Genomic DNA, 13,544 nt, shown 5'->3' on the forward strand with positions numbered 1-13,544 from the left:
CTCACCTTCACTCAAGCCCTACTTGATGTCTCCCCTGTTGACAACAGGGAAAGGAAATACAACCTTACTGCCCCCTGGTTCAAGTGTGGGAGCTGGGATGAATTTTGTCCTAGTTACCTAGTGCTGCTTCCATTGAGTGACCCTCCACATCCTTCAAAGTCGCATAAAAGCCCTGTTGCTCTGAGACTCAGGCCATCAGTAAGAATGCCGTTAGTTCTCATGGTTCCTATCCTTTATCAAATGCTGCTGCATCACTGGTTGATAAGTTGGTCATCTGGCTCACTCCCATTACAATGCCCATGAACACTCCCAATGGCCTCAAAACCTAATGTGTAAGTGGACGGCAGTGCAGTGAAATAGATCCAGCATATTTGCAGGGTGAGTTGATCCTGGAGTACTCTGTGGGGAATCTGTTTCCTTTTCCTTAACATTCTAAGACACACGACTCACATCCAGATCCTCTAAAATTAAAATCCAGATCTTCTGGTAGTGAGTTAAAATACAAGCACATGAGAGAAACAGCTGTTCATGTTGGCTCTTAAACACCATGAAGCAAAATGCTTTACCAAATACTGACATTTGGGATTGCCAGTTATGCTAAGGAGGAAGAGTGTTTCCAGAGCTTAGGCTGTAATGGGATTCGATGCTGAAATGGAAACCTGAAACATGGATTGCTGAGAAAGAGGCTGGGTGAACATGAACTGAGTTTTCCTTCACAGTTGGACACATTTGAAGAGATGCACTGCTAGTTAGAGTAGGAATTACATGATTTGATTACTTCCTATTTACTTTGCATCTTCAACTCTATGAAAATGTGGCTGTTTCAGTGTTGCTGAGAAAATGTGGCTCATGGTTCACCTGGAAGCATTGTTTTAACACTAATGGGTCAGTTAAATTTTTAGACCATGCAAGGAACTTAAAGCAGTATGGTGCACAACTCCTATTCTTTTGTTTTATCATTTATAATCAGCTAATTAACTGAACTGTGAGGCATAAAATATTATTTTCTAAGGGCTAAAAGTAAAACCTTAAATCTTAGGATGGATCTCTCTTATGGTATTAGACATACAGTGATTAGAATATTAGGGCTGTATCAAGCCTTTTATTCCCTACCTCTGCCTTGTTGGTTGCTGCCTGCCCCCTCCCCCCCCAACCTGCGTTAACTATGGAGCTACTGGATGCTGCAGCACCTGACTTTCAAGCCCGTGTGTGTCTCTGCTGTGGCGCAGGGGTGAGCAGGTCCACAATGACCTCAGCTGTTAAGACTGAGCAAAGCAAAATCTTAGTCCAAAATATCACACTGATAAATAGTGGAGAGAATTTTCTTCATTTCCAAAGCAGAGTAGATGACTTCCCAACAAAAGGACTTTAAAGTTACCATCTTGCATGTTATATTTCGGTTGTTTAATGATTTTCCTTTGCTTTCCACATTGTTTCTTCCTTGCACACTGAAGCAATGTCAACTTTATTTAAGGTTTTAACTTGAGTGTTGAAGGGACATGGAACAACAGAATAAATCAAGGGATGCAAGCAAAAAGCAGTTTATTCTTTGTGGAGAGGAAGTACTATGAAATAATCAAGTCTTTTTTTTTTTTCAAAACTATTGACAATGGTATTATTCTTACTGAACAAAGCATTCTATAGAAAAAACAGCCTACATTATAGCATTTATGGTTGGGTAAAGGGAGAAGTAATAGGGAGAGAATTTGGGGCTGGCATTGTGGTGTAGAGGGTAAAGACACTGCCTACAAGAGCAGCACCCCATATTGTTGCTAGTTTGTGTCCTGGCTGCTCCACTTCTGATCCAGTTCCCTGCTAATTGCCTGGAAAAAGAAGAGGAAGACGGCCCATGCTTGGGCCCTTGCTGCCAACTTCGGAGATCCAGATGAAGCTCCTGTGTCCTGACTGTGGCCTGGTCCAGCCTTTGACATTGCAGCTACTTGGGCAGTGAACAAGCAGATTGAAGATCCCTTTTGTTTCTCCTTCTCTCTATAACTTTTTTCTTAAAGATTTATTTATTTATTTGAAATTCAGAGTTACACAGAGAGAAAAGGAGAGGCAGAGAGAGAGAGAGAGAGAGAGAGTCAGTCAGTCAGTTTTCCATCTGCTGGTTCACCTACCCTGATGGCCACAATGGTTGGAGCTGTGCCTATCCAAAGCCAGGAGCTTCTTCAGGGTCTCCCAAGTAGGTGCAGGGACCCAAAGACTTGGGCCATCTTCTGCTTTCCCAGGCCATAGTAAAGAGCTAGATTGGAAGTGGAGCAGCCAGGACTTGAACCGGCACCCATGTGGGATGCCAGCACAGCAGGCAGCGGCTTTACCTGGGACGCCACAGAACTGGCCCCTCTCTATATAATTCTTTCAAATAAGTAAATAAATCTTGAAGAAAGGGGGAAAAAAGAAAGAGAAGAGAGGAATCTAGAATATATATTTTTATCTAGAGAGAGGATACAGAAAGTTAAGCATACACATTAGAGAATTCTGTGTTACTGTATTTGTTTCTGTTTGGGTGTGCTTCACCTAACCACAATTAAAATTGCACAGCAATGTAGCGACTGAGGGAAATACTCACATATATACACACATATACAGAGGTACTGAATATAGGAATACTTAGAAAATGAGAGTATCAAACATACATTTCTTACTGAATAATACACAGCATACACACACACACATGCTATTGCTACAAAGGTATTTTAAAAGTTTGTGGAAAAATAGAATTAAAAGTTAAATTTATTATGGTGTGAAAAACTTGTCACCACATTTCCTTCTTATTATTTCTGTTTGCTTGAGCCTTCAAGTTCATCTGTTCTAGTTATAAACTATATAGTAGGTTATTATAAATTATAGTCCCCCACTGTGCTATAGAACACTAGAACTTACTTTGCTGAACTCTAGTTTCACATTCATTTAAGTTTCCTATCACATCTCAACCTCTCCTTCTTGCCTTTATTTTGTATATGTATGTGTCAACCCCCACCTCTGTTTAGAGATAAAAGGTGAGAATGTTCTTTTAGGAAAGCGTGGTCATTGCTGTTCATTTGGGATGGTTTTCCATTGTTGAAATGCCCGATGATTGATTCAGGATTTACATAACCCTTTACGTGACCTGATTTCCAAGTGTTTAAAAGTTTTGTTTTGAAAGTATGATGAAAGCTCATGAAGTGGGAAATGCTGCTGGACCACGGCAGCAGTGAACAGAATAATTTCATGTGAAGGGTGAGATGAAACCAAGCCAAGGGCCAGAGATTTCCTCCGACCATTTTTGCTTAGCATTAATATTGAGGCTATGCACAGTGGTAGGCGACATCAGATTCATTGTAGGAGCATTGCTTCAATGGAAAGGTTAACTGAAATGGAGTGTAAGGTGCAGGCAGCACGGAAACCCATCGCAGCGCAGACCTTTGGGATTCTAGTAAACATATCAGGTGGAAAAAAAAAATAAAGCCTTCTTACAGAAAATTCTTCTGAAATGTATGTATCTTATTTCCTTTCTTAGGAAGTTGCATGAGGGACGTCTTATCCCTAAGGAATTAGAAGGACCCAGGGCAGCCATAATAGATAGTAATGTTTATCACAATGAGATCTAAGAACAGAGGGTCTGAAACTCAAGTGGGCTCAGGGATGGTCTGATGTGTTTTCACATAAATCCTTGGTTTCTTTGGTTTAAAAGTTTAACTCTAATTTTCTTGGGAGAACTGGTGAGTTTAGTTCAGATTACCATACAGTTTCCTGACTTTGTTTTCAAGAACCACATGACAGGTTATCAGAAGGGCCCAGTGTCATTTTATGCAGGACCCTGAAAAAATTATGAAATGGTGCTTAACCTATAATAATAAGTAATATTTGTAATATAAGATACTGCTTTAGAAACCAAGATGTTTGGTTTTATATATCACTATTTTATATGCAGGCAGGAAAATGTCAGCTGTATATTTCAAGGCATAAAGTTCTAACTTTTTCTCAAATAAAAGTGCTTTTTACCTTTGAATTTTAGTTTTATTATCACATTAACTTAGCCCCTTGTCGAGTTCCTAATTGCTTTTTCATCTTATTCATTGACTTGTAGTTAAAAAAGGATTGCTATTAGATTTGCTATAAATTATTGCTCTATAAAACTATCTCCTGCAAAAATGCTATAAGTAAGCTATCTTGAGAATAGCTTTGATCCAGGACAAACTTTGCCTTCCTTGAGGTATTGACATGCATTTCTATTTGTAGGTAGCCACTACCCTGTAGCCTATAATGCTTCCAGATATCAGGATAGTTAGAGAAAAACATGATGCCCAGTCATATAGGAAGAGGCTTATCAACCTCTCACATCTTTTACGGTCCTAGTTTTCTAATTGTATTTATTAGAGTATATATATTTTTTACATTTCTTCATATCATTTTGAAAATGGAAGTAAGATCTAAATAAAGTCAAAGAAGAATATTGACTAGCAAAATTAAAATGACAGGAAGAGAAAAAATGTATTGAATGCTGTCATATTGGTTAAAAAAAAGTGAGGGACAGAGAAAATATACCTGAGTTCTTCAGTTCTTCACTGCTAAATTGGTAGAGGAGGTCATATACTCCCCCCAGGGAGCCGGAGGCAAAGTAGTGAGTCCCAAATTCGTCAAATATCCGGCTGTACAGAGCTGAGTTGTATTCCAGAGGCAGATGGTTAAGTGCCTTCAGAAAGACATCAGAAAGCTGCAAATCTTTAGCTTTCATTGTGAAGTTTAAGACTTTTATCACTTTATGGATCCTGATAAAACTAGAATCCTAAATGGAAGAGGAGAAAAGAGTAAAAAACATTGACTAAAGGTAATGAAAGCTTGAGGTATCAAACATTTAAATATCATCAGCGTGTCATTATTTTCATTCCTATCATAGTATTCCAAAAATTGGAACTCTCTATTGGATGTTCTCACAGAATTATAATTTCAGTTCACTTTGTTGTTTTATTTTCCTGAGATGTTCAAAGTGCAGAGCAGATAAGAGTCTCAGTAATGTAAACTATGTGACTGAAGCATATGTTCTTGAACAAAGAGGAGATCAGTAATCAGAAAAGTAAATTTTTCTCTGATTGCCACTATGGCTGCATCCCTACTGAGTTTTTATTCTGAATGCCTGCTAACCAAAATAATTGAAAAAGGATTGTGTAAAGTTTCAGCTGGAAGTTTGGCAACTCAGATTCAAGTTGCAGCATTGTCACTAACTGGAAAAAAGCATTTTAATTCCCCAGACTTCCCTTGTCAAATGATAAGATGAGGTCTGCTTACCAAGTGACATTTCACACTCCTTTTCAACTGTAAAAATGCTACAATTCTAAATTACTTGAGAGGAGAAATTTAAATTATTTCTGTGCTATTTCTTTTACCTCTATGTATAAAGATGTGAGATTTTATTTCCTTGTTTTATTATTAGGTTAGTTTTTGATTAGATGATTGGTACTATGATTTAAAATGTCAATTGCTAAGCTTATTCTATGCAGCCACTAAGATTTATGAGTTCATCCATGAAAATTGTCTGCTTTTTACATTTAATTAAATTGTAAAGATATATTTTTTTAAAGGTAGAGTTACAGAAAGAAAGAGATACAGATAGAGATAGAATAGAGCTAGAGCTAGAGCTAGAGATCTTCCATCATTCCCTAAATAACTACAATAGTCAGGGCTGGGCCAGTCCGATGCCAGAAGCCTGGATTCCTTCCAAGTTTCCCACATGGGACCCAAGCACTTGGGCCATATTTCATTGCTTTCTCAGGTGCATTAGCAGGGAGGTGGATTGGAAGTGGAGCAGCCAGGACTTACATCAGTGCCCAAAAGGGATACCAGCATCACAGGAGGTAGCTTAACCCACTATGCCACAACCACTACCCATTTTTTAAATTTTATGTAGTTTATCTGATCTCTCAATTTTGACAAATTGTAATATTTGAGTGATGGTAACAGAATGAGATCCACATTTTAGCATATTAACTTTATTGTAACTATTAAATACTCGACAGGCATGTCCTGTATGCTGTAAGTATGGAACAAAATGACTAACATAACAGAAAATAATCACAAAGATTGAAGAAAGTTATCATCCATCTTCCTTCTTTCTCTTTCTCTGCTTCCTTCATTTTTATCTTCTTGTCCTGAATAAATTGAATAAATTTCTCAGCTCAAGTACTGAGGACACAGAAATGAACAAAGGAGACATATTTTATACCTTGGTGGAGCTTATATTTTACTAACTGCATATTCTATTTTTAAGTTTAATACTAGAATTATGTGATAGGACCCTAAGTTTTAAAAGCTGGAGGGTTGTGTGATTTTGGTAAAAAGCTCACTCTCTTTGTATCTGAAATGCCCATTCTGGGAGCTTTGAAGTATCCAGTTTGCTTTTAAAACTAAGACAAGAAAAATACAAGTTAAGCTTTGGTAACTTGGGACAAATACCTGCATGTGTTTTACCCATTAATGCTGCAACTGGCTTTCTTAGACCAATAATCGCATATGGTAGATTACTAGCTAATAGAGAATCGATTTCAATAATTTGTGAGATCTCAGTTTATTTTCATCATATATTTGTAGTTTCTATTTTGTAATATGAATCAGAAGAGCCCTGAATCTTACCCAGTTAAGTGAGGAAATTCGTATTTTGCTTTCAAACAGACTATCTGCCCAACATTAAGCTTTACTGAAGGGGCTTGGATTGATTTTAGAAGACTTATGGCTAGCACTCCTTGAAGCTCAGAAGAGGTTGCAATTGCATTTTCTATTTAGAGTGAGATTTCCTTTTTTCTCTTCAGATTTAATCAAAGATAACAGTAAGGATATCAAGCTGAGCCACATGAAGCTGGCAATCTTGTAAATAAAAAATGATTGAATAACAACAATTTGATATCTTCCAACCTGACACTATGTATAGTCCTGATGGTTTCACATTGGGCAGAGCACTCAAGGATCAAACAACTGTTTATTTACAGATAGAGATTTCACAAATGTTCTCTACCATGTCTGAAACATTTCTAAGCCCATTCTGTGAAGCAAGTCTTAGTGTCAGTAATGATACGGCTAGGTATGTCTCATTCAACATTTCCATCTGCCTCCTGTCTTTGACTATATTTTCACATAGTTAGCTCCAGTCCTGGATGCTCTATCAGAGTGAACTGGGGAGTTTTAAAAAATAAAAGGCTGAATTGCTTGCCTACCCCTACATATTCTGAATTCTTAATTAAAGGAAAGGCATGGATTTTTTTTTACTTCCTAGTAATTATGAGTATAATTTGATAAGTTTGGAGGGCTCAAATTACCCAAAGCCCATTAAAAACTGAGGTGACAATACATATTACAAAATGAATTTAATTATCATTTTTTGCTTATCATCAGAACTATTATTTTTTCTGTATTTTCTGAAATGATGAATAAATGAATGCATAATAAGCATCTTTGAGAATAACATAGGAGATAAGAATAAATAGACAAAAGCTAGATAAAATGAGTTTAACGCCATCTCTAGCATCTTCTCAATTAAGCTCACTGAGAGTCATTCAGTTCCTTGGACTTCGGTCGAGTGCCTGCCACACAGTGGATGTTTGATAATAACTTCAATTTGTTCATCTGAACAATAGTGTTAAAATACCTATTCTGACTACCTTTTAAGTTTCTTTAGAGGATAAATGGAAATCTCAGGAAAATTATCTGTTAAGTACTCTAAGGTCTCATATAAGTATACCTGAATGGATGAATGATAAATGATGAGGGACATCCTTGTAAAGGCAAGAGGAGCCATGCATGGTAACCTCCGGTTTCTGGTTCCATTGGCTCCAGTGTTGGTGCCTCTGTATTTTTTCACTTCCTCCCTCTCTGATTCTATGATTTAGGGCTCATTCTCCCTATTTACCTCTTGGGAAAAGATATTATTTTTCACTTTATGTTTCTGTGTGGGAGCAAACTGTTGAAATCCTTACTTAAGGTATACTAAGCTGATCTTCTGTATATTAAGATAATTGAAAATGAATCTTGATGTGAATGGAAGGGGAGAGGGAGTGGGAAAGGGGAGGGTTGTGGGTGGGAGGGACGGTATGGGGGGGGAAGCCATTGTAACCCATGAGTCGTACTTTGGAAATTTATATTCATTAAATAAAAGATAAAAAAGATATACTACTACAATAATAATACAAAATAACACAGAAGTAGTGGTTGTAGGAGGAACAGATGCTATTTTAAAAGATCTTGGTGGGGCCAGGGTAATGATGTTGTGGGTAAAACTGCCTGGGGCGCCTATTCAAATCCTGGTTGTTCCACTTCCAATCCAGCTCCTGGCTAATGTGCCTGGGAAAGCAGAGGAGGATGGCCCAAGGCCTTGGGTCCCTGTACCCACATGGGAGACATGGATGAAGCTCCTGATTGTGGCCTGGCCCAGCCCTAGCTGTTGCAGCTATTTGGGATGTGAACCAGCAGGTTGAATATCTCTCTGTCTCTTCTCTCTCTCTGCCTTTCAAATAAATAAATAAATCTTTAAACAAATTTCTAAAATTTTCTAATAGAAATCTATTCCCTAAATCATTTAAGAGTTGTAAGGCATATTCCAAAGATTTGATATGCAAATACTAAGGGAAAAAGGAACAGATGAGGAAAGATTAACAGAGGAAGATGTATCTTTACTTTTTGAAAGGATTCCTTCAGTTCCTAGAAAGATTAATGGGAAAAGTCCAATACTTTAGACATATCCTAAATTATATTTATATATATTTTTTAAATCAAAGGAAGACCAGCACCATGGCACAGCAGGTAAGGCAGCCACCTGAAGTGTTAGCATCTCATGTGGGAGCTGGTTCAAGTCCCGGTTGCTCCATTTCTGATCCAGCTCCCTGCTAATATGCCTGGGAAAGCAGTGGAAGATAGCCCAGGTGCTTGGGCCCCTATACCTATGTGGAGGACCTGGAAGAAGCTTCTGGATTGTGCCTTTGGAACAGCCCACTCTGGCCATTTGGGAAGTGAACAATGGATCTCTTTTTCTCCCTGCCTCTCTCTCTAACTCTGACTTTCAAACAAAATAAATCTTTAATAAAAGGTTTTAAAAAATCAAAGGAGAAAGCAATTAGGAAAAATAAGCCTTGATGTGATTTTTTTTTATCCTATGCAACAATGGAAATTAGACTACTGTCAGGAGAAGAGAAGATGATATAATCTTTACAGCTCAGGAAAGAGGCAAGAAATTTAAGACATACAATCATCCTTGGTATTGGTGGGAAATTGTTTTTAAGACTCCCATGATACCAAAATCTGAGGATGCTCTTGTCTCTTATATAAAATGGCAGAGTATTTTCATGTATCCTAAATATATCCTCCCCTTCCTCTCTTCCTCCTCCTCCTCCTTCTTCTTCCTCTCTCTCTCTTTCTCTCTCTCTCTCTTTCTGAGAGGCACAGAGAAAAAGTAAGCTCTTATCTGTTGCTTCACTCCCTAGATGGCTGCAGTGCTGGGTGGGGAGATGGCAAAGCCAAGTCAAGAACTCAGTCCTGGTCTCCCACATGGGTGGCATAAAGCCAACTGAGCTATCACCATTGCCTCCCAGGGTCTACATGATCAGAAAGCTGGAATCTGAAGTAAACTCAGGAGTCAAAACCAGTTATACCAATGTGAGATGTGGTTGTCCTAAGCAACATCTTAACTGCCAAGCCTGATGCCAGCCCCCTCTCACATACTTTATTCGAAAACGTATTTTTTATATATATTAAACCATCACTAGATTGCTTGTAATATCTCATGCAAAGTAAATGATATGATAATAATGACAAGAAAAAAGTTTATACATTTTCATTATAGATGTATTTTTTTCTAAAATTCTGTCCATGGTTGGTTGAATCCATGGGACTATGAATATGGAGAATCAATCACCCAAAGATTTGAAGAATAGCTTGCAGGTATCCTAGCTGAGGAAAGCACTAAAAGAACTGAAAACCAAACGAGAACAGGGATCTCAGGAAAGTGAGGAAAAGAGGAAAGGAAGCGATGCTGAGAAAAATGTGTGTGTGTGTGTGCGTTCACACGTGTGTACATGCATTCACACACTTTACATATGTATAAATACATAAAGTACATAAATATAGCACAAACATACTATATAAGCTACAAACTTGGAAAGTGCCAGTATTACATGAGGAATCTAAAAGGGAAGATAAGTAAAAATAAAATACAAGCTAACATACATAATATAAAAGCAAACAGCGATCTTAGTGATGACTTGGAACACAACAGTTTTGAACTATCTCAGGACAACTGGACCATGTGACACTAGTGGGGGTGGGTAGGGATGCAAATGTATGCTCAAGGAGAGGGGAGATGGCAGGTTGGAATAGGTAAGGAAAACATCTTTTGGGGGACCATACATGCTACTTAGGGTGTTAAAAGAAAGATATAGCTTGAGTTAGGCTTGTTAATTACACAAAGAATATAAAGTATAGCGAACTTTAAAAATGATTAGAGGAACAAAAGACTATAGATATAAATGTGACAAAAATAGGAGATACAAAGAAATAGGAAGTGGCAACAAAAAATAAGTATGAAAAAAAGTGGAAGTAATGTGATCAAATGAGTGAGTATGCTAAATTGTTAGAATTTAGCAAATTACATTTCAAAAAGTCATTATGCATGGCATATAGGAAACATACCTACAATAATACAACAAAGATAAATGAAAATAAAACACATAAAGTCAAATATAAAAAGGAGCTATCATATACATGATTTCTCTAACTTTTAAAAATAGGATACAACAAAAATAAAACTATGAATGTTTGTTAGAAATGCTACAGATAAGATATCAAAACTTTCCTCTTGTTGCATGATTGCTGGTATTGGCGTTAATTTTCAAGAAAGAATAAAAAGTTTGGCTGGCACTGCGGCTCACTTGGCTAATCCTCTGCCTGTGGCACCAGCACCCTGGGTTCTAGTCCCGGTTGCTCCTCTTCCAGTCCAGCTCTCTGCTGTGGCCCGGGAGTGCAGTGGAGGATGGCTCAAGTGCTGGGGCCCTGCACCCGCATGGGAGACCAGGAGGAAGCACCTGGCTCCAGGCTTCAGATCAGCGCAGCGCACAGGCCTAGCAGCCATTTGGGGGGTGAACTAATGGAAGGAAGACCTTTCTCTCTGTTTCTCTCTCACTAACTCTGCCTGTCAAAAAAAAAAAAAAAAAGATTTAAAAAGAATAAAAAGTTTGGGAACCATTTTTAATTACCTTTTTGTAGGAGGCTTGAATGGCTTGTTTGAAGGCAGAATTATGTCTGACATTTCTACTTTTCTTGGAGGAGTAAAAAATTGGGACATAAAAAGAGCTCTGCCCTGCACCCTGTGATGAACTTCGTTGATTTTCATTCTTTTCAAGACTAATTAAATCCTTATAGAAATCCGTTTCCAAGTCATCTTCTTCAGTTTTTACCTGGAGGAAAATCCACATGAAATAAAACATAACTTAGGAAACACAGAGCTAGTCATGAACATCTAACGCATGGATCATTCATCCATTCATTTATGCCCTCAACAATCTTTGAAGACCATTTTGCTACAGAGCAGGGACTAATGTTAGTTCCTCAATTCAGGGAGTTTGTAGGTTGGTTAGGGAAAGAGATGATCATAAACACTTAATTCAGTATGGTAAATGTTATGCTGTGAACAAGATGCTACCGATAAAATATAATCCCAGAAAGGCAAGTTTGAGAACATCTACCTCAAGTGAATGACACTTAAACTGAACTTCAAGGGGCAGTAAGTAGTGAGGCCTGGAATTGAGTCCCCAATTCAGCTTCTGATCCAGCTTCTTGCTAATGCATGCCCTAGAGGCTGCTGATAATGGCTCAAGTACTGGAGTCCCTGCCACCCATCTGGGGGACACAGATTGAGTTTCTGAAACCCAACTTGGGCCTCATTTGGGGAGCAAATCAGCTGGTGGAAGATCAGTCTCTCTCCCTGACCTTTTCTGTTGCTTTGCCCTTTTAATAAGTAAGCAAAATCTGAAAAATTGTTTGCAATGGAAAACTCTCTTCTTGTTTTATAATATTCAATATTAAAATGCACTGAGAGATAAACCATATAACCATTAAATAACTTGTGTTATTAACCAAAGAAAGATAAAATAACCCAGGTGTAAAATATTATTCAACAGTATTTTAGTTATCAATAAAAATGCCCACAAAATGAAACTCTTAATAAATAAATCATGTTATCACAAACATACTGCTCACAAAGAAAGTTTTGCCATATTTATAATTTCTTTGAAAAACTCGGACTACAAAATATTTTCTTTGTTAGCTCTCATACAAGATAAGATATATTACTGTAAATAAAAAGAGATGAACATGTAAGGAGAGAGGGTCTAGGCACCCAGGGCAAAAACTCAGAAAAAATCTGACCCTATAAATTACTTGGGGGAGAGGGGCAGTTTAGAAGTGAGTAGTAGTAAAAAATTAAATTAGACTCAGAAATTGGGGCTGAGTCTTGTATGTCCTGCTGGAGTATTTATATTTAGTTTAATGGCAAAATTTTACATATAGTAAGTTCTTAATAACAGAATAAATGAAGAATTGGGAGTGTCACTGTGACATGTGTTTTGCCAAGGTTAGGTTGCAAAGATATTCAGAGAGTAAATCGACTGAAGTTGTGGATTAAGTAGACGTCGGGGAGAGGAGGGAGGGTGTAAAGCGGGATGGAATGCTGTTCTGTGAATGGAAGTTAGAAATTAAAAGGCAACTTTTGGAAGGAGCAAGGTGGGTTCTTTCATTGGGGTGCAAGGAAATTCATTTTCCTACATGACACTGACAAGAGCCTGGAGAAAATATTTTCCTGCTGGTTTTACATATTATTGTCCATATGCCAGCTGGGCTTACCCTGATTATCTGTGGATTTGGTGGACAGATAGCCTCCTGGTGGCTCAGTAAGCATACAATGACATCCATTTCTGTTTCTGAAGAAGAGAGTTGAGGGACATGGATAATGGATGGTACATGGTGGCATCTAGTTCCCTCAGAGTAAGGTTAGAGACAAAACTTGGCATTATGATTTTCCAATGAGATGTGGGGAGGATCTGAGGGCTTTCAGAGATATTAAGATATCTAGGTAGGTCGATACATTTGTAAGAGAAGTCCAGTGTTGGAAACTGCACTCTGCAGTTGAATGGTGACAGCTGGGAGCAAAGCAGCAGCACCATGGGAAAGGGAGGAGAATTTCTAAGTATGTGATATAAGTGTTGACTGGACAGGGACCTTATGGTTGTTGAGTCTGAATTTAACAGTTGGAGGATCCCTAAGGGATGTAATTCTAGTGTTATTGCAATTGGTCCTTCATTTGAAAGTCCTCACACAAAACACAGAATATCAATGTGGGCATACACATAACTCTGGTTGAATTTAACACATTGATTACAAAGATGGGGTAATGGCTAAGGACTTTTTAACTAAATTGATGGACTTACTGACTTCACTCTACATGTCTCTTTCTAAGCCCCATAAGCAGATTCAAGTCAAGGACCTAACTGCTGCTTTCGTCAGGAACTTGGAAAAAAAAATCTCAA

General features: G+C 38.0%; 1 protein-coding gene and 1 long non-coding RNA gene across 8 annotated transcripts in view; one reads left to right on the forward strand and one right to left on the reverse strand.

Moving 5' to 3' along the window:
• Nucleotides 1-13,544, forward strand: part of LOC149122367 (uncharacterized) — a 205,609-nt gene that overhangs the window by 127,385 nt on the left and 64,680 nt on the right. The window lies entirely within an intron of this gene.
• The window catches only part of C6 (complement C6), a 65,717-nt gene that overhangs the window by 28,000 nt on the left and 24,173 nt on the right, over nucleotides 1-13,544 (reverse strand). For both annotated transcript variants that reach the window (XM_008262156.5, XM_089313161.1), the window contains exons 7-8: nucleotides 11,217-11,417; nucleotides 4,531-4,771 (exon numbers count right to left, since the gene is read on the reverse strand). In XM_008262156.5, the coding sequence (XP_008260378.4) occupies nucleotides 4,531-4,771; nucleotides 11,217-11,417 (442 nt within the window). The remainder of the gene's footprint in view (nucleotides 1-4,530; nucleotides 4,772-11,216; nucleotides 11,418-13,544) is intronic.

Source organism: Oryctolagus cuniculus, chromosome 14 (assembly GCF_051225735.1).
Source record: "Oryctolagus cuniculus isolate XC-2025 breed Fujian yellow rabbit chromosome 14, ASM5122573v1, whole genome shotgun sequence".
Taxonomy (NCBI): domain Eukaryota; kingdom Metazoa; phylum Chordata; class Mammalia; order Lagomorpha; family Leporidae; genus Oryctolagus; species Oryctolagus cuniculus.